The sequence below is a fragment of the Salmo salar genome, chromosome 09, assembly GCF_965601325.2.
Source record: "Salmo salar chromosome 09, fSalSal1, whole genome shotgun sequence".
Taxonomy (NCBI): domain Eukaryota; kingdom Metazoa; phylum Chordata; class Actinopteri; order Salmoniformes; family Salmonidae; genus Salmo; species Salmo salar.
The window spans coordinates 33,059,697-33,080,000 of NC_138299.1; the positions used below are offsets into that span (position 1 = coordinate 33,059,697).

Genomic DNA, 20,304 nt, shown 5'->3' on the forward strand with positions numbered 1-20,304 from the left:
TCAATATACATTTACCATATTACAATGTAGGCTATGTGATACAGCACTACTTTTGGTGTACCCCTCAGGAATTGCTCTTGAGAAAATGTAATGTAATTGTCCCCTCCAAAGTTGATATCAGATTTTCGCCCCTGGGTGGACCTATGCCCTATCAGGCCCACCCATGGCTGCGCCCCTAACCAGTCATGTGAAATCCATAGATTGGGGCCTAATTAATTAATTTCAATTGACTGATTTCCTTATATGAACCTCAACTCAGCAAAATCTTTGAAATTGTTGCATGCTAGAGCTCCAACTTTACGAAATGAAGATCACTGACGTCATGATTTTACCGAGTTCCCAGTTGTCTTCGGACGCGTTCAAAACAACTGGGAACTCGGAAAAATACTAGGTCATGGCCCGAGTTACCGAGTTGGAATTCTGAGTTGGGTGGCCGTCCAAAGCGATTTTTCCCAGTCGGAGCTCGTTTTTTCCCGAGTTCACATTATGTTGAACGCACGGAAGTCGGAAGTAGGACATTTTCGAGTTCTCAGTTGTTTTGAGCGCGGCATTGAAAACACCACGTGAGATCGCGGTAATGAGCGATATAGCAGACATCGAACGAGACTTGCCTGACCCGTCATCCTATGCCCGGTGTGACTGCATAAACAGAAAAGATGGCCGCCTCCGTCCGGGAAAAGCAGGCAGGTCTGTCAATGGTTTAGTTTATTCATTCTTAATCAGCATAGGCTGTCGAATAAAATCGACTATTTTATCTGACCCTAGCTAGCTACCTGTTGAAAAAAACGATCTCTCACGACGACCAACCAGTTCACGAGAAAAGCAATGCTAAGCTAACTTACTAGCTGGCTAATTAACTTTACAATTGTATTATAAAACAGCAAGAAGTCGGATGTCTAGCCTTAACTTACCGATACTCTTGAATTCACTAGACACTGATGTGGTTGTCATGTCAAGAAACATGAATACAACGAAGTGAATGTGTTGTCGCCCTGAAATACAACTAGACAGATTGCTAACTTATATGTCCCATTTCCCTTCAGTAACATGTGAATGTGTATCTAACAGTAGCTAGTTAACTATTTCACTCATCTAACGATTTCATAATTTCACTCAGCATTGAGTGGCAGAATTGGTATAGCAAAGTCCCAGTTACCCCAGTCCTGTGCAATGTTTAGTGGGGCAAAGTGGTGGCTGTAGTAAAAAGTAGTGGCTGGGGCAGAAGGTAGTCTAGTGGTTAGAGCATTGGGCCAGTGACCGAAAGAAAGGTTGCTAGATCGAATCCCCAAGCTGACAAGGTTGGGGAAGGTCTGTTGTTCTGCCCCTGAACAAGGCAGATAACCCGCTGTTCCCGTGTAGCTCAGTTGGTAGAGCATGGTGTTTGCAGCGCCAGGGTTGTGGGTTCAATTCCCACGGGGGACCAGTACGGAGAAAAAAATGTATGAAATGTATGCATTCACTACTGTAAGTCGCTCTGGATAAGAGCGTCTGCTAAATGACTAAAATGTAAATGTTCCTAGGCCGTCATTGAAAATAAGAATTTGTTCTTAACTGACTTGCCTAGTTAAATAAAGGTTAAATAAAATAAACTGTCCCATGGGTTCTTCTGTGTCCCCAGCTGCCTTGAAGCGCATGCTGAATTTCAACGCTCCTCCGTTGAAAAACACTGCTGCTGAGCCGGTATGGAAGGTGCTGATCTACGACAGGTGTGGCCAGGACATCATCTCCCCTCTACTGGCAGTCAAAGAGCTACGGGACATGGGGATCACGTTGCACTTGTGAGTAGGCCTAACTCACAATTTGACATCATGTCTCCTTCACAAAAGGTACATTTAGAAAAAGCTAAAATCATGATACGTCAGACAAATAATTGATAAGGCTGTAAAGACATTGAACCTTTTTGTGTAACAACCCATCAACTGGTGAGTCTTTTGATAATGAAGGAGATACCTGTGCAGTATATTTCAAAGGACAACAACAGTATTGAGGAAAGGAATTTGAGTTAATACTGAATTGAGCAGTTGCAAATAAGTCCCCACACACACACACACAGCGTTGACTTGGTGTCAATCAATAGAGGATACAGTCATCTAGAAAGCTCTTCAATGTATTTTATCTTTCTCTATAGGTTGCTTCATTCAGACAGAGATCCCATCCCGGATGTGCCAGCCATCTATTTTGTAATGCCGACAGAGGAGAACATTGACCGGATATGCCAAGTAAACATCCCTCACTCAGAAATTCAACATGACATCATCAGATATTTTTAAATGCTGGATAGGCCAGATGATAAGGATAAATGTCTTCGGCCACCGAGTCTATGAATTTGGTGGCTTTGCCCAGATAAAATGATTTGTTGTCCAAACGTAACATCCCAGACATCTAACATCCTACTAGTCGGTATATTGTTCCATTCCGTTGTTTTGTCTCTCTTTCTCAGGACCTTCGTAGCCAGCTGTATGAGTCTTACTATTTTAACTTCATCTCAGCCATATCCAGAAGTAAACTAGAGGATATTGCCAGTGCAGCTCTCTCAGCCAATGCTATCACACAGGTTACCAAGGTGAGTCAACAACACACTAGTTTACCACTCTGCCAGACTTTATCTCAAATGGTACCCTATACCCTATATGCTGCACTACTTTGTGCCTGTAGGGCTCTGGTGAAAAGCAGTGCACTATAAAGGAGGATAGTGTGCAATTTGGGACTCAGGCCCAGTCATTTTCTATATATCACATCACAGGGTATTTGACAGCCTTGTAAGAGTAAGGTCATTTTTTGCTTTTGTAGGTGTTCGATCAGTATTTGAACTTCATCACACTTGAAGATGATATGTTCATCCTCAGCAATCAAAATAAAGAGTTAATTTCCTACCATGGTAAGTTCATTGGATTCAGAAACGGGGCAAGGTTTGATATTGTCAAAAGGAAACTAAAGATAACTGTTTTTATTCACATATTACCTTCAGATCGTCTTCTTGATTAGCTGGCATGATTGTATTTGACTTCCTGTTTTCCTATTCCCTTTTGCTTAGCAATTAACAAATCGGACATCATGGACACAGAGATGGAGGCCATCATGGATACGATAGTAGACAGTCTCTTCTGCTTTTTTGTCACTCTGGGTGGGTCCTTCAACAAAGTGTTATCAATGCCACAATACTATTGAGACTCCTGAGAGAACATTGCTTTGGTATTTCAAAATATACTGTGAGATCCATTTACTCAGGTGGTTATACCATTTCTACCTGCTAGATGGCAGCATTACTACCATGTATTACTCACCTGAATCGAAGCAGTACCAAGATAATAGTTATTCTGAGAGAGGAAAGTTTGAAAGTGAAGGGTTTTGTCTGAAAGTGTGACCATATAGATGACACTTTGACAAAACAAACCCACCTTGCAGTCTGTAAAAGATTCTCAGTTTTATCCCCACTAGACTCCAGCACATCTCTATAGAGAAGCTCTGCTAAACTCTTCAATGCTCTCTATTGGCATCTAACAGATCTGTTTTGTTTTCTTAGGTACTGTCCCCATAATCCGCTGTCCAAGAGGGAATGCTGCAGAGATGGTCGCGGTGGTAAGCATCATCCTCCCTCATTTAAAACCATCTGAAGTTTCCTCGCCTCAGCCGCTGTCAGGGGCCCAGTCTGTCTGAACACTCTTTATATTACGTCTTAGCAGTGCAGAGAGGCCTGGGAGAGTTGTACATATCCCCCGTGGGAACAGTGAAAGGGGAAATTAGTCATTTGAGGACCACCCCAAATCCAACCACCTCCAGAATCTCAGCGTTTGCAGACTGTATTTGCAGGTGTAATGTTGATGCAGTCTGTGTGGAAGCTGATCCTCCAGGGGCCTTAATGGATGGGTAGAGTGATTCTCCTCTAGTCACACAACACTGCTCTTTGTTCCATGTACTGCTGTGTTATGGTGGTGGTCTCAATGCAGCCCTGCAGAACTGTGTGCTTAGTCTTTATTTGGTTCAGAAGACATAAGGCCTCTTGCCTCGCTAGTTAAATAAGAGACTAAAACATCTTAACCCAGTTTCTCTGTTGTAGAAACTTGACAAGAAGCTTCGGGAGAACCTGCGAGACGCCAGAAACAGCCTGTTCACTGGAGACAACATGGGGGCCAGCCAGTTCAGGTGGTTCAGGGTGCTGTAGACTAGTTAACTGGGTATCAACCATAGAGAGAGCAGACTAGATGAAGACATTTATCCCATTGTGTACTTTACCATGGAAAGCCTACTCCATTCCGTATGACAAACGCATACAATGGCTTCCCATACACACTGTTTCACCATGTCTTTGTTTAACTCTGAGGTGGAAATGTGCTCTCCTGCTTTTCTCCTCTCCAGACCCACTGAACAGTTAGCTAGGCCTTCACTAAGTGGTGGATGAAGATAAAACAGTCATGCCTCCTCTGGGAAAATCTAAGCTGGATCCATTTCAAGTCTTTTGTGGTGGAGCATAGAGAGAGCCTAGTCAGTGGGGAACTCTGGGTACATATGTCATATTCTCGTTTCATCTCTCCGTCTCTCTCTCTCAGCTTCCAGAGACCCTTATTTGTACTTGCTGACCGCAACCTGGATCTTGCCACCCCTCTCCACCACACATGGACCTACCAGGCCCTCATCCACGACGTGCTGGTAAGACTGACAGGACACAGGGAGAGAGAAAGAGCGGAGCAGATCTGTCTGTTGTACTTCCGCCACAATGTTATGATGGACTTAACAGACACATCATACACTTTGACCAAAACTAAGGGCTTACTAATGAGAAACGTCCACGCTACAGTCTGGACTCATTCCTGGTGAATTGTGTTGGGTTTATGGTATTTTACACTGAGTCTGAACTGGTCTGCTCAGTAGTGTGAATAGGGTATCTACAGTAAGTACACTAAGGTGTGTGTGGTTTTTCAAGGTAGCAAACAGATTTAACTTGGAATGTTATTTCTGAGATACTGTGAATTCTTTGTGTAAGATGAAGAGGAGTGTAAATGTTATGGTATGTGCATTGACATGTGTCAGAGGTCATAAATATTAGTGAGGAACCATTTTCCACCGTCCGTGCCTTAAAATGATTTGTGGTGTAGAGTGGACCAACCAGTCTCCTATCCTACCATTGGTTTTCAGCATTGCAGGTCCTTTGTTTTAGCCTCGATATATGTATGACAACAGTTGTTATTTTGAAGGTAGGCTGATGATGATGATAGATATCAATGTTTATTCCCAGAGGTATCTATGGATCAGTATGTTTTCTAATGTTTTGAGTAGAAATATGACCAGACTTCACATCCAATAGGATCTCTGCCAGCTGCCAAACACAGAGTAACTAGTGTCTCTACCGGTGTCTGTGTGTGTCCCAGGACTTCCACCTGAACAGGGTTAGTATGGATGAGTCTGTGGGGTCAGAATCCTCTCCTGCTGGAGCCAGACCCAAGAACAAGAAGAGTTATGACCTCACATCAGCCGACATGTTCTGGCAGAAACACAAGGGCAGGTTTGTATTTGCTATGCAACATTTTTCCAGCAAAATGAAGGCAGTTACACATTTTGTAAAACATTACAATACATTCACAACAGATTTCACAACATATTAAGTGTGTGCCCTAAGGCCCCTTCTCTACTACCACATATCTACAACACAAAATCCATGTGTTCGTGTGTGTATGTTATTGTGTGTTTGTTTGCATGTCTGTGCCTATGTTTGTGTTGCTTCACAGTCCCCGCTGTTCCATAAGGTGTGTTATCAGCAACAACAAAAAAATCTAGGTTTTTACTGCTTGCATGAGTTACTTGATGTGGAATAGAGTTCTGTGTAGTCATGGCTCTATGTAGTACTGTGCGCCTCCCATAGTCTGTTCTGGACTTGGGGACTGTGAAGAGACCTCTGGTCTTGTGGGGTATGCATGGGAATCCAAGCTGTGTGCCAGTAGTTCAAACTGACAGCTCGGTGAATTCAACATGTCAATACCTCTCACAAATACAAGCAGTGATGAAGTTAATCTCCTCCACTTTGAGCCAGGAGAAATTGACATATTAATATTACCTCTCTGTGCATCCAAGGGCCAGCCGTCCTGCCCTATTCTGAGTCAATTGCAATTTTCCTAAGTCCCTCTGTGGCCCCTGACCACACGACTGAACAGAAGTCCAGGTGCGACAAAACCAGGGCCTGTAGGACCTTCCTTGTTGAAAGTGCTGTTAAGAATGCAGAGTAGTGCTTTATTATGGACAGACTTCTCCCCATTTTTAGCTACTGTTGTCAATATGTTTTCACCATGACAGTTAACAATTCAGGGTTACTCCAAGCAGTTTAGTCACCTCAACTTGCTCAATTTCCACATTCCTTATAAGATTTAGTTTGTCCCAAATACAATGCATTTTGAAATATTCAGGACTAATTTATTCCTTCCCACCCATTCTGGAACTAACTGCAGCTCTTTGTTAAGTGTTGCAGTCATTACAGTTGCTGATGTGTATAGTGTTGAGTCATCCACATAGATAGATGGCTTTAATCAAAGCCAGTGGCATGTCGTTAGTAAAGATGGTAAAAAGTAAGGTGCCAAGACCGCTGCCCTGGGGAATTCCTGGATTATGTTGGAGAGGCTTCTATTAGAAACACCATCTGTGTTCTGTTAGACAGGTAACTCTTTATCCACAATATAGCAGGGTGTGTAAAGCCATACAAGTTTTTCCAGCAACAGACTATGATTGATAATGTCAAAAGCTGCACTGAAGTCTAACAAAACAGCCCCCACAACCTTTTTATCATCAATTTCTCTCAGCCAATCATCAATCATTTTTTGTAAGTGCTGTGCTTGTTGAATGTCCTTCTATAAAAGCATGCTGAAAGTTTGTTGTCAATTTGTATTGTATCTGGTCAAACACAATTTTTTCCAAAAGTTTACTAAGGGTTGGTAAAAGGCTGATTGGTCGGCTATTTGAGCCAGCAAGGGGGCTTTACTATGCTTAGGTAAGGGAATAACTTTTGCTTCCTTCTAGGCCTGAGGGCTCACACTTTCTAGTAGGTTTAAATTGAAGATATGGCAAATAGGAGTGGCAATATCATCCGCTATTATCCTCAGTAATTTTCCGTCCAAGTTGTCAGACCCAGGTGGCTTGTCATTGTTGATAGACCATTTTTTTACCTCTTCCACACTTACTTTAAGGAATTCAAAATTACAATGCTTGTCTTTCATAATTTCGTCAGATATACTTGGATGTGTCATGTCAGCGTTTGTTGCTGGCATGTCATGCCTAAATTTGTTAATCTTGCTAATGAAAAAATCATTAAAGTAGTTGGCAATATCAGTGGGTTTAGTGATGAATGAGCCATCTGATTCAATGAATGATGGAGCGGAGTTTGCCTTTTTGCCCAAAATTTCATTTAAGATGCTCCAATGCTTTTTAGTATCATTCTTTGTTTCATAGTGTAGTTTGTTTTATTCAGTTTAGTCATATGATTTCTCAATTTACAGTACGTTTGCCAATCACTTGTACAGCCAGACTTATTTTGCCTAATCCTTCTCAACCATACAATTTTTCAATTCCTCATCAATCTATGGGGATTTAAGTTATTAGTCATTTTCTTAATGGGTGTGTGCTTATTAGTAACTGGGATAAGCAATTTCATGAATGTGTCAAGTGCAGCGTCTGGTTGCTCATCGTTACACACCACGGACCAATAAATATTCTTTACATCAACAACATAGTAATCACTACAAAACGTATTGTATGACCTCTTATACACTAGGCCCAGCTTTCTAGATATGGCTACAATATTGTGATCACTACATCTGATAGATTTAGATACTTCAAACAAATTTCTGCAGCTTTAGTAAAGATGTGATCAATACATGTTGATGATTTCAATCTTGTGCTGTTTGTAACTACCCTGGTAGGTTGATTGATAACCTGAACCAGGTTGCAGGCACTAGTTTCAGTTTGAAGCTTTCTTAGGAGCTCACCTGTGATCAATTACTGATTTAGAAGGTAGCTCTTGGCCGATGCTTTATAAATCGGTAGCAACAGTATATTCCAAGTTTTGCTGGTTAAAGGAACGCAGTTCTGTTGGCTAAATTGGATTAAACTACTGATTTAGAAGGTAGTCTGCAGGTGATGCTTTATAACTCGGTAGAAACAATCTATTTGGAGCTTTGCCATAGTGAAGTTCTTCTTGCCTGAGAGCTCGTTTTGACTCTTCCAGCCCGTTCCCAGAGGTGGCTGAGTCTGTACAAGAGGAGTTAGACACATACCGAGCCCAAGAGGACGAGGTGAAACGCCTCAAGAGCATCATGGTAAGCGTGGCACACAGGCGGTTTTATAGAGCTGTTCAATGAAGTAGTCACACTGAAAACAATAAGACGACACTCACACTTGCATATTCCCCACTAAAATAACGTATTTTCTTCTCCAGGGGTTGGAGGGTGAGGATGAGGGAGCCATTAGTAGTATTAGTATGTCAGACAACACAGCAAAACTTACCTTAGCCGTCAGGTGAGCATCAATGTTGAATATACAGTATTTATCCTTATTATTATTTATTCATTACGGCGGCATTATTGACAGTTCTCTCAGTCCGTACCAAACTGTTTCCTCTAACAACAGCTCTCTGCCAGAACTTCTGGAGAAGAAGAGGCTGATTGACCTCCACACTAATGTAGCCACTGCCGTTCTGGATCACATTAAGGTCAGTGTTTAGCACTGTCTTGGCCAGACAGGGTGTTCTCTGTGTCTAGAGAGAGAGGGTTCTCTCTATGTCCACAGTGCACAGCGTCCCATTAACACTTGTTCTCAGATATTGAACACAAATGGAAGACTGTTGTGCTGTGCAATCACAGTTGTACCATCTCAGAGCACTGACTATAAAGTTGTTACTAAATCTGTCAAAGGACTGCCTAAAAATCCTCTTGAACTAATCTACACCTTATTGGATGTATCCACAGAGCCGTAAACTAGACGTGTACTTTGAGTACGAGGAGAAGCTGATGAGCAAATCCACCCTGGATAAGTCTTTACTGGACATCATCGGTGACCCAGACGGTAGATGTGCCACTGTGCTTATCTTGGCCAGAAATGACACAAATCATGCATATGTGTGCTACTTTGTCATGGGTTGGAAGTACCTGAGATGCCTGTTTTTGAAGGTTTGTCAAACAACAGTTTTTCTCTTTGTAACAGCGGGAACACCAGCGGACAAGATGAGACTCTTTCTGATTTTCTACATCACAGCCCTGCAGCCCACTTCAGAGGTGAGGCCTGGGCCCCCTTCTATCCCTACCCTTAACCTAACCCCTCTTATCCCTTACCCTAACGGTCTAAGCCTAAACTCGATCCCTATCAAAAACATACTAGACTCCCATCACACGTTCTCTCCCCATCAAATGCATGCCAAACTAGACTCCATCACAGGTCAGGGGAGGACCCACAGGATGCAGGTCCCTCTGTTAGGGAACTCAATGCTGATCCACTGCAGTCATATCAGTATCATTCCCAATGGACCAAAAACAACACAATAGCAACCTGAATGGAGACACTTTGTGGTTTCACTGTAGAAGTCTTAACAAAAACACAATACACAATTTGAAAAGCCTTGGCTTGGATTTAATTATGTAGAACACCATTAAGCAAAACACCAATTCCCAACATTTTCATTTTTCATATGCTTTTCTTCTGACAACATTCAAAATCTTTATTGTTTGATATGATGCATGTAGAGGCAGATTCTAGGAACATTGAAACCCTTTGAAGCCGCGGCCAAACATCATTACTCCAGAAATCCAATAATGCTAGCCTGTTCTGTTCTGAGCATCTCAAGGCCCTCTGTATAGGAGACCTTCCGGCTCTCCACAATGACTGGGGGTTCTACGTCCCGCCTGTTCTCTTCAGTGAGATTAGGGCTGATCTAGGATCAGTTGCCCACCGCTGTCCATATAACCTTAATCATTATCATCTAAATGACCCAACTGATCCCAGAACAGCACTTCTACTATGAGGCGCTTTGTTAATACGGGCCCGGGTTTCTGGCTGCGGCTGCAGCCTGGTATCAGTGTTAGGATCAGGCTGTCCTGGAGCATCATGTTGATCAATGGTCTTCCTAACAGCCCTTCTCCTCTGAGACACTATGCTGTTCCCTGGCCTGACAGCTGAAGTCAAGCAGGAAATCGTTTTCTACCACTAATGTCTGGTATTTCTCCTTTCGTCTCTGTCCCCATGAACCTGAACCCTCCCTGGGCAGATTATCACCATGGGATTACCCCCTCCAGTCCCTCCGTCCACTCCTGCTCTTTAGGTTGTTTGTTTTTCCCTGGCCGATGCGGTGTAACATGGTACATTAAACAGTCTCTGCCGTCATTCCATACTATACAGATGATGCCACAACACACATCACAGTGTTTATGAAGAATGGGTGTCGATCCCTTCGGGGTACTAGACCTCGAATGCCTGCTCGATCACTTGTATGTTTTACCTTGGTGAAAACGGGCATTCTTTATGTTCTGTGATGTAGACTGATCTGGACCAATACAAGAAGGCTCTATTAGACACCGGCTGTGACCTGTCCCCTGTCAACTACATCAAGCAGTGGAAGTAAGTTGGTCCATCAAATTATTTTTCATACATACAGAACAAAACATAACAGTTAACCACATTTTGTTTTAGAACACAAGCTACTTATATATTGTCTTTTTTCCAGGGCTTTCACTAAGATTGCTGCCACACCATCTAACTATGGGAACAGCGGTGTAAAACCTATGGGGTAAGAGAGAGTGTCCCTTTCCATAGACCACAGTTTTAATCATTATTTAACCAGGTAAGTTATTGAGAACACATCTTTCTTTTACATTAACAACATAATCCATGCTCGTCCCATATTCCTAACCCCCGTGTTGACACGCTCACCTAACCCCCGTGTTGACACGCTCACCTAACCCCCGTGTTGACACGCTCACCTAACCCCCGTGTTGACACGCTCACCTAACCCCCGTGTTGACACTGTCTCCCTGTCTGTCTCACAGCCTCTTCTCTAGAGTGATGAACTCTGGCTCCCAGTTTGTCATGGATGGGGTGAAGCACCTGGTGCTCAAACAGCATGTAAGTAGCTCTACACAGAGAGACACACCTACACACACACACACACACACACACACAGATGTGTGTGTGTGTGCACACAAACACAGAGGGAGAAATGCACACACACACACAGAAACACAAGGATGAGTAGGAAGATACTGAATGTCTCCTAATCTTACTCCTCCTGAGGCTGTCTGAGAGGCTGTCTGAGAGGCTGTCTGAGAGGCTGTCTGAGAGGCTGTCTGAGAGGCTGTCTGAGAGGCTGTCTGAGAGGCTGTCTGAGAGGCTGTCTGAGAGGCTGTCTGAGAGGCTGTCTGAGAGGCTGTCTGAGAGGCTGTGAGTCTGGCCGGCTGGCTGTGAGTCTGTGAGTCTGGCTGTGAGGCCGGCTGGCTGTGTGGCTGGCTGTGAGGCTGGCCGGCTGGCTGTGTGGCTGCCTGCAAGAGAGGCTGGCTGGCTGGCTGCCTGCCTGCGAGAGAGTCCGGCTGGCTGGCATGGCTGCCTGCCTACGAGAGAGGCTGGCTGGCTGCCTGCCTGCGAGAGAGGCTGGCTGGCTGGCTGCCTGCCTGCGAGAGAGGCTGGCTGGCTGCCTGCCTGCCTGCCTGCGAGAGAGGCTGGCTGGCTGGCTGCGAGAGAGGCTGGCTGGCTGGCTGGCTGGCTGCCTGCGAGAGAGGCTGGCTGGCTGCCTGGCTGGCTGAGAGGCTGGCTGGCTGGCTGGCTGAGAGGCTGGCTGAGAGGCTGGCTGAGAGGCTGGCTGAGAGGCTGGCTGGATACCTGGCTGGCTGAGAGGCTGGCTGGCTACCTGGCTGGCTACCTGGCTGGCTGCCTGGCTGGCTGGCTGCCTGGCTGGCTGAGAGGCTGGCTGAGAGGCTGGCTGGCTGAGAGGCTGGCTGGCTGAGAGGCTGGCTGGCTGAGAGGCTGGCTGGCTGAGAGGCTGCCTGGCTGGCTGCTTGGCTGGCTGGCTGGCTGCCTGGCTGGCTGAGAGGCTGGCTGGCTGCCAGGCTGGCTGAGAGGCTGGCTGGCTGGCTGCCTGGCTGGCTGAGAGGCTGGCTGAGCAGGCTGGCTGGCTGGCTGGCTGGCTGGCTGCCTGGCTGGCTGCGAGGCTGGCTGGCTGGCTGGCTGGCTGGCTGGCTGGCTGGCTGGCTGCCTGGCTGGCTGGCTGCCTGGCTGAGAGGCTGCCTGGCTGGCTGAGAGGCTGCCTGGCTGGCTGAGAGGCTGCCTGGCTGGCTGAGAGGCTGCCTGGCTGGCTGAGAGGCTGCCTGGCTGGCTGAGAGGCTGCCTGGCTGGCTGAGAGGCTGGCTGGCTGCCTGAGAGGCTGGCTGGCTGCCTGGGAGGCTGAGAGGCTGGCTGGCTGCCTGGGAGGCTGAGAGGCTGGCTGGCTGCCTGAGAGGCTGGCTGGCTGCCTGAGAGGCTGGCTGGCTGCCTGAGAGGCTGGCTGGCTGCCTGGGAGGCAGAGCAGGCTGGCTGGCTGGCTGCGAGGCTGAGCAGGCTGGCTGCATGAGAGGCTGGCTGCATGAGAGGCTGGCTGCATGAGAGGCTGGCTGCATGAGAGGCTGGCTGCATGAGAGGCTGGCTGGCCGGCCGAGAGAGGGGCTGGCCGGCCGAGAGAGGGGCTGGCCGGCCGAGAGAGGGGCTGGCCGGCCGGCCGGCCGGCCGAGAGAGGGGCTGGCCGGCTGGCTGAAGAGCAGTCTCATTAGGATACTGTCTGTATGTGTGTTTTTGGTGTCCAGATGTCAATTGGCTTTGATGGGAAGGTTTTTCCTGGAGACATGTATGATAATTATCTCACGTAGCTGCTATGTTAGAGTCAGTCTGTAATGAATGATATCATCCGGTGAGCAAAACAGAGTTTGAAAGAGTTTTTCTTTCAGAACCTGCCCATCACACGTATCCTAGACAACCTGATGGAGATGAAGTCCAACCCGGTGAGTCTCCTCTTTTATTCCCTCCTTCTTCCCTCTCTATTGTGGACATTCCTCTATGTATTTGTGTTGCACCATCACATTCAGGAGGGAAGCATGCTCATGATACAGTAGAAAAAAGATGGACAACCTGATTGGCGTCTCATGTATGCAGTCTGAGATCTCTCCAATCATGCCTCTATTCTGTTCAGATCACTTCTGACTGAATATGTGGAAAAACTATTCATCACTATTTGTGAATAATTACTTTTTTAGATAGATAAGCTACTTTGCAAAATGGGGGAAGGAGAGAGGGGTATTGTCTGATCTGAATGAGTTAAATGTGTCTCACAGGATCCATCCTGCTTGTACAGGAGCTGTGGTTACCAAGAGGAATTGGGTGACCTCTAAGCAATGGAAGGATTTGAGGGTTTCTAGAATTGAGTGTGGTGTTTGGTGTACTGATGATTTATGATCTGCAGGAGACTGATGACTACAGATACTTTGATCCCAAGATGCTGCGTGGCAGTGAGAGGTAAGACTCCATAAAGAGGTCCAAAGATAGCAGTTACTTAATTAAGGCCTATAAATAATCGTGTGCATTTTCTGTGTCTGTAAGATGTTTCTAACACTCCTGCCTTCCAACCAGCTCCATCCCAAGGAACAAGAACCCGTTTCAAGAGGTGAGTCCTGTCATGGTCAGCAGAAAGAGACACACAAATAGGACCTCCATTAAGTCCAGTAACTGCTGTGGCCCTGAGTAGCCCGGACAGTCCTGGCGCTTAGCCTGGCCTGACAGTGTGAAGGGGAGAGCACTAATCTAATCTGTGTGTACTGGACCTGAACCTAGCAGCCTGATGTAGCATTACGGTCTCAAAATGAGACTTTCTCTCCTTCTATTTTAGGCTATCGTCTTCATGGTGGGAGGAGGGAACTACGTAGAATATCAAAACCTGGTGGACTACACAAAGGTAGCTTCTTATTACTCTAAATCGGTTTGTTTTTTGAAAACTTCTTCATATATCCAGTTGCGTTTTTATTGAACCATGTGTATTTTGTGGTACCCTTTTTTTAGGCAAAGCCAGGGAAGAGGGTGCTGTACGGATGCAGTGAGCTCTTCAATGCAGGACAGTTCATCAAGCAGGTAGGAGGACCAACAGCATTTAAAACTTCTTATGGCTCAAATCCTGTTAACGGGATCAATTTGACAACATCCGGTGAAATGGCACAGTGCCAAATTCAACAAAAATTATAAAAAATATTTAACTTTCATACATTCACAAGTGCAATACACCAAGTTAAAGCTGAACTTCTTGTTAATCTAGCCACCGTATCAGATTTCAAAAAGGCTTTACGGCGAAAGCAAACCATGCTATTATCTGAGGATAGCACCCCATCAAACAAACAGACAATCATATTTCATCCCGCCAGGCGCGACACAAAAGTCAGAAATAACGATTTAATTCATGCCTTTGAAGAACTTCTTCTGTTGGCACTCCAATATGTCCCATAAACATCACAAATGGTCCTTTTGTTCGATTAATTCCGTCGTTATATCTCCAAAATTTCCATTTATTTGGTGCGTTTCATAAAAAAAAAACACTGGTTCCAACTCGCGCAACATGACTACAAAATATCTTAGAAGTTACCTGTAATCTTGATCCAAACATAAAAAAAAACTTTAGGTATTTTTGAACGTAAATAATCGCTAAAATTTAAGACGTGATAAACTGTGTTCAATACCGGAGGAAAACAATGAAAGCGCGTTCCAGGTTGCGCGCATCAAAACATTAGAGAGCCCTAGGCTAGACCCTCGTTCTGGACAGCAGTACTTATTCATTTCTCTAAAGAAAAACATCAACCAATTTCTAAAGACTGTTGACATCTAGTGGAAGCTATAGGAACTGCAAGAATATTTTTATTAAACAGGCTTACCATAGAAAACCAATGAAAAACAGATTGACCTCAAAAACAATTTTCCCTGGATGGATTGTGCTCAGGGTTTCGCCTGCCAAATCAGTTCTGTTATACTCAGACATTATTCAAACAGTTTTAGAAACTATAGAGTGTTTTCTATCCAAAACTACCAATTATATGCATATCCTAGCTTCTGGGCCTGAGTAGCAGGCAGTTTACTTTGGGCACACTTTTCATCCGGACGTGAAAATAGCGCCCCCAAGCCTAGAGAAGTTAAAAAAAAATCGATAATAGTAATACTGCTAATTATATAGAATTGATCATTATCATTTGATAATGCCATGATATTATCAACAGTAATCATTAACAAGCCCTAAACATAATATGACATTATGACACATATTGTGGGTTTGTGTTAAATAACCTACTCTGCTTAATTGATCTCAGATTTCTTGTTTTGATTATTTCTCCATGCTTATCTCCACAGCTGTCCTCACTCGGCCAAAAGTAAAAACAAGAAAATGTATGAACATTTTATTTTCTTCGATTCCATTTCTCCTAAATACTCAAGACCTCCTGAATCATACTGTAGAATCATACCTCTAGGTTCTCTCTCTGATATTCCATGTATTTTATAATGTGTACTGTACTTACATTGTTTACCTAATTATCTTTACACTCTCAACAAATAAAGATTAACAGTCTTACTCAGCACTGCCGTGACGTCTAGTGTTTGTACCAGGGTTTTCCAACTTGTCTTTTGTTTCATCTTATTCTAGATCAGAACAGGGTGTTTTAGCAGAGATGTCCTCTTGCTGTGCACAAGGATTCATTTTTTTTATATTTAAAGACATATAGTCCTGTTTGTCTGTTTCCATTCCCCTTAGGCCATTTTGGAGCTGAGCTCATCAACCAAGCAGGCAGTTGTCTGTTTTGTTGACCCAGAGTTCTAGCATGGAGAACTCACCATTACTATACAAGGTGCTGCTGCTTCATCTCTATATTGCTTCACACCATAGCCCACTTCCTTGACCATTGTTTAGTGTGTCACCAATCGGAGCATTTAGCTAAGTGTATTAGCTGACCTGACTTCAGTGGCTAGCATTGCATCAGACACTCTCATTAACAGGATCAAGGGATTAGGCTAATAATGTATGAAAGAGACAGCCATGCCTGTTCTCTCAGCCTTGGTCTATTGCTGTACACCTGCCTGCTGCTGGCTGGCTGGCCACAGACATGGTGATCCTGTGGAGAGACCGAGAGGGTGATTCTCAACTCTGTCATGCTCTCACTTGGAATAAAGACAAGAGAAAGCGACCATCCACCTGAGCGGTCTCTGGGACACCACTCACTTCACCTGTCTATAATCAGAACAACACTGGGCTCTTCAGACGTGTGTGTGTGTGTGTGTGTGTGTGTGGGAGACTGTTGTGAAAGTTTGGATCTTGGCTTAGTGGCACTCAGAAGACAAGGGTGCTGATGGAGGACACCATTATATCCCGTCCAAATGTGACTGTCTACAGGGTGTCAGCCAAGGAGGAGACTGCCATTGGTGTTTACTTGTTGATACTAGGTCATTATTCTAATGTTTACCTTGTCAAACTGCTATAAAGCTACACTGTTGATAATATAGAATAGACAACTTTAACAAAATAAATACATGGTGAATCTTGAGTGTACTTGTATTCTGATGGCATTGTTATGAGTTGTCTTCATGGATATGGTTAAATTGGGATGTATTTTATTTACATTTCCAGGGTGGTTCTCCTGGCTAGGTAATGGAGTGGTGATTCTACTGGTGATTTGTTATTAAAGTGTCTCGCTTTGAGGACAATACAGTGCCACTGACACGGCCCGCTACCAAAGGCCTGTGGCCAACATGAGTTAAACATTTAAACGTGTTAACCATCGCAAGGCTGCTGGCCAAGACGGCATCCCTAGCCGCGTCCTCCGAGCATGCGCAGACCAGCTGGCTGGTGTGTTTACGGACATATTCAATCAATCTCTGTCCCGGTCTGCTGTCCCCACATGCTTCAAGATGGCCAACATTGTTCCTGTTCCCAAGAAAGCTAAGATAACTAAATGACTACTGCCCTGTAGCACTCACTTCTGTCATCATGAAGTGCTTTGAGAGACTAGTCAAGGATCATATCACCTCCACCCTACCTGATACCCTAGACCCACTCCAATTTGCTTACCGCCCCAATAGGTCCACTGACAATGCAATCGCCATCACACTGCACACTGCCCTATGCCATCTGGACAAGAGGAATACCTATGTAAGAATGCTGTTCATTGACTACAGCTCAGCATTTAACACCGTAGTACCCTCCAAACTCATCATTAAGCTCGAGAACCTGAGTCTCAACCCCGCCCTATGCAACTGGGTCCTGGATTTCCTGACGGGCCGCCCCCAGGTGGTGAAGATGGATAGGAAACAACATCTCCACCCCGCTGATCCTCAACACTGGGGCCCCACAAGGGTGTGTTCTCAGCCCTCTCCTGTACTCCCTGTTCACCCATGACTGCGTGGCCATGCACACCTCCAACTCAATCATCAAGTTTGCAGACGACACTACAGTGGTAGGCCTGATTACCAACAACGACGAGACGGCCTACAGGGAGGAGGTGAGGGCTCTCAGAGTGTGGTGTCAGGAAAATAACCTCACACTCAACGTCAACAAAACAAAGGAGATGATCGTGGACCTCAGGAAACAGCAGAGGGAGCACCCCCCTATCCACATCGACAGGACAGCAGTGGAGAAGGCTGAAAGTTTTAAGTTCCTCGGCGTACACATCACGGACAAACTGAAATGGTCCACCCACACAGACAGCATGGTGAAGAAGGCGCAACAGCGCCCCTTCAACCTCAGGAGGCTGAAGAAATTTGGCTTGTCACCTTAAACACTCACAAACTTTTACAGATGCACAATCGAGAGCATCTTATCGGGCTGTGTCACCGCCTGGTACGGCAACTGCACCGCCCTCAACCGCAAGGCTCTCCAGAGTGTGGTGAGGTCTGCACAACGCATCACCGGGGGCAAACTACCTGCCCTCCAGGATACCTACAGCACCCGATGTCACAGGAAGGCCAAAAAGATAATCAAGGACAACAACCACCTGACCCACTGCCTGTTCACCCCGCTATCATCCAGAAGGGGGGTCAGTACAGGTGCATCAAAGCTGGGACCGAGAGACTGAAACTGCTTCTAACTCAAGGCCATCAGACTGTTAAACAGCCATCACTAACATAGAGAGGCTGCTGCCAACATACAGACTCAAATCTCTGGCCACTTTAATAAATGGACTTAATAATGGTATCACTTGTCACCTTAAATAACACCACTTTAATAATGTTTACAGATCCTACATCACTCATCTCATATGTATATACTGCTCTATACCATCCAGTGCATCTTGTCTATGCCGCACGGCCATTGCTCATCCATATATTTATATGTACATATTCTTATTCATCCCTTACATTTGTGTTTATAAGGTAGCTGTTTTGAATTTGTTAGATATTACTGCATTGTCGGAACTAGAAGCACAAGCATTTCGCTACACTCGCATTAACATCTGCTAACCATGTGTATGTGACCAATACAACTAGATTAGATGTTTCAGATGACCTATATGGCCCTCTTAAGAGATTTCTAATGCTAGTTATAGTTGCACTGTTTTAATAGTGGTTACTAGACAGAAGTTGATATGCTGACCCTCTTGTTAGGAGACAAGGTTGTGGGTAATTCCACAAATTAAATTCTCCCCCTCACTGTAAATTTAATTTAATTCTAATTCCAGGTCAGTCTTTGAATTCTGAGAATTCTATTCCTCTCAATTCCAATGTTCAGTAAATTACAATAATTAAATTCCCAATTCAATATTATCCCAACCCAACAATTCCATAAATGTAAATGAAATTCCTTCATTCAGGCTGATAATGTCACTGTTCAGACAAACTAGCTATACTGGAAATGTAGAATACAGGTAGAAATGATTTAAAACATCCTGCAGTGCATTTTTATAAGTGCGTTAATTCCATCAACTGTGAAATGTACAAATATTACATTCCAGTTTAGTTCCAGTTCAAACAGACCAAACTAAATGTAATTGAACCAAACCCTGTTAGTAGTTGTTGTAAAACCTTGAATGAGGTTCAAGATCACTTCATCGATTGACAAGGAACCCAGCTCTTATCAAGGAGTTCATCTGTGAATATGAAACAAAACTACATTCTAGCTCTACATATTATTAAATCAATCCCTCAGTAGGCTACTGTTACCGTGTCTATCCAGGACTCCCAGCATTCCACTTGACAGACGACTGGAATGAACGACAAAGAACAACATCACATTCCACCAGAGAATTGTGTGTTTTAATCCTGCAGTAGTTAGTCTACCTGGCTTGTACCGTGAGAGTCTGGTTAGTGGGTGATGACAACACGGTTTGGAAGGATTCCTCCCTCCACAGGCTGGCAGAGTTGCAGGCACTTCATCCTAATGTAAAAGTGTGTGGATGTAGGTGTACGTGTGTGTGTGTGCCAGTCTGCATGTCTGCCAGGTGGATGGCTTCCCGATCCTGCCCTTTGGGCTCATAAGCATCAACACACTGACAGCTATCAGTGTCATTCGTTACAAGGGATGCCAGCCTAGCCATGGTATGTGGTCTGTGCTGTGACCCTGCCAAGGTTGCGGGCCAGGGGGTGTGGTCCAGGTTCTCATGGCAGTGCACCCTGGGTCAATGTCAGCCACTCTAAAGCCCATTATCTGCTGCTCCAGGTCAAGGCCTTAAGCTGCTCAGTGCTCCCGGACTGCCGGTGGGCAGGATGGCTTGATGGCACAGATCAGATGGGACTATTATTATTAGAGAGAATCAGATTATGATCTCAGTTGTAGTCATTGTTTTTGTGAAATCATGATAGCTGCAGGATACATACTACACATGTAAATGCTGTTGGATTCAAAGTACTAAGCAATTTTGGTCTACTGATGGCCTGCTTTGATTTCATTTACGTTTTTAGTCCAATGCAAATGTATATCTTCTCATCTTCAGAAGGTATTGGTTAGGTCAGTGTTTGTGGCTATTCATGTGTAGTGTGTATTATACCAACTCCTCCCCTAAGTGTCTGATCCTGTGTTCAGCCTTCCTGATGGTCTGGTCTCCCTACAAGTTCATCTCAATGTGGCCTCCTCTCCTCAACATCCTGGCCAGACTGTTCGCTAAGTCAGCCAGCTTCTACAACCCCTTCATCTAGCTGGGCATGAGCTCCAAGTTCAGACACAACCTCAGGGCACTGTTCTGCTCCCTGCGCCCACCCCCGGGCCGCTCCCACCCGGACCACTCCAACAGCTCAATGAGGTGCAGCTCAAACTGGATATTATGAGGGTGAAGGGAGGGGTGGATGATCTGGACTCTG

General features: G+C 44.9%; 1 protein-coding gene across 1 annotated transcript; it reads left to right on the plus strand.

Moving 5' to 3' along the window:
• Positions 1-414: 414 nt before the first annotated feature.
• On the plus strand, positions 415-15,596 carry LOC106611206 (sec1 family domain-containing protein 1). Its single transcript, XM_014211174.3, has 24 exons — positions 415-687; positions 1,619-1,778; positions 2,129-2,219; positions 2,441-2,563; positions 2,791-2,878; positions 3,035-3,124; positions 3,524-3,579; positions 4,058-4,143; positions 4,548-4,647; positions 5,367-5,500; positions 8,207-8,297; positions 8,417-8,496; positions 8,608-8,689; positions 8,946-9,042; positions 9,181-9,251; positions 10,508-10,587; positions 10,694-10,756; positions 11,016-11,091; positions 12,939-12,992; positions 13,451-13,503; positions 13,618-13,651; positions 13,874-13,939; positions 14,044-14,112; positions 15,373-15,596. Exons 1-24 carry the CDS (start codon positions 657-659, stop codon positions 15,394-15,396), a joined length of 1,899 nt encoding a protein of 632 aa, XP_014066649.3. The 5' UTR covers positions 415-656; the 3' UTR covers positions 15,397-15,596.
• The last annotated feature ends 4,708 nt before the right edge of the window (positions 15,597-20,304 follow it).

Excerpts from the sequence above, each read along its gene's own strand:
- LOC106611206 (XM_014211174.3), top strand. The coding sequence starts at position 657 with ATGGCCGCCTCCGTCCGGGAAAAGCAGGCAG. Across the intron at positions 5,501-8,206 it reads TGGCAGAAACACAAGGGCAG|CCCGTTCCCAGAGGTGGCTG; the intron begins GTTTGTATTTGC and ends TGACTCTTCCAG. Across the intron at positions 11,092-12,938 it reads ACCTGGTGCTCAAACAGCAT|AACCTGCCCATCACACGTAT; the intron begins GTAAGTAGCTCT and ends TTTTTCTTTCAG.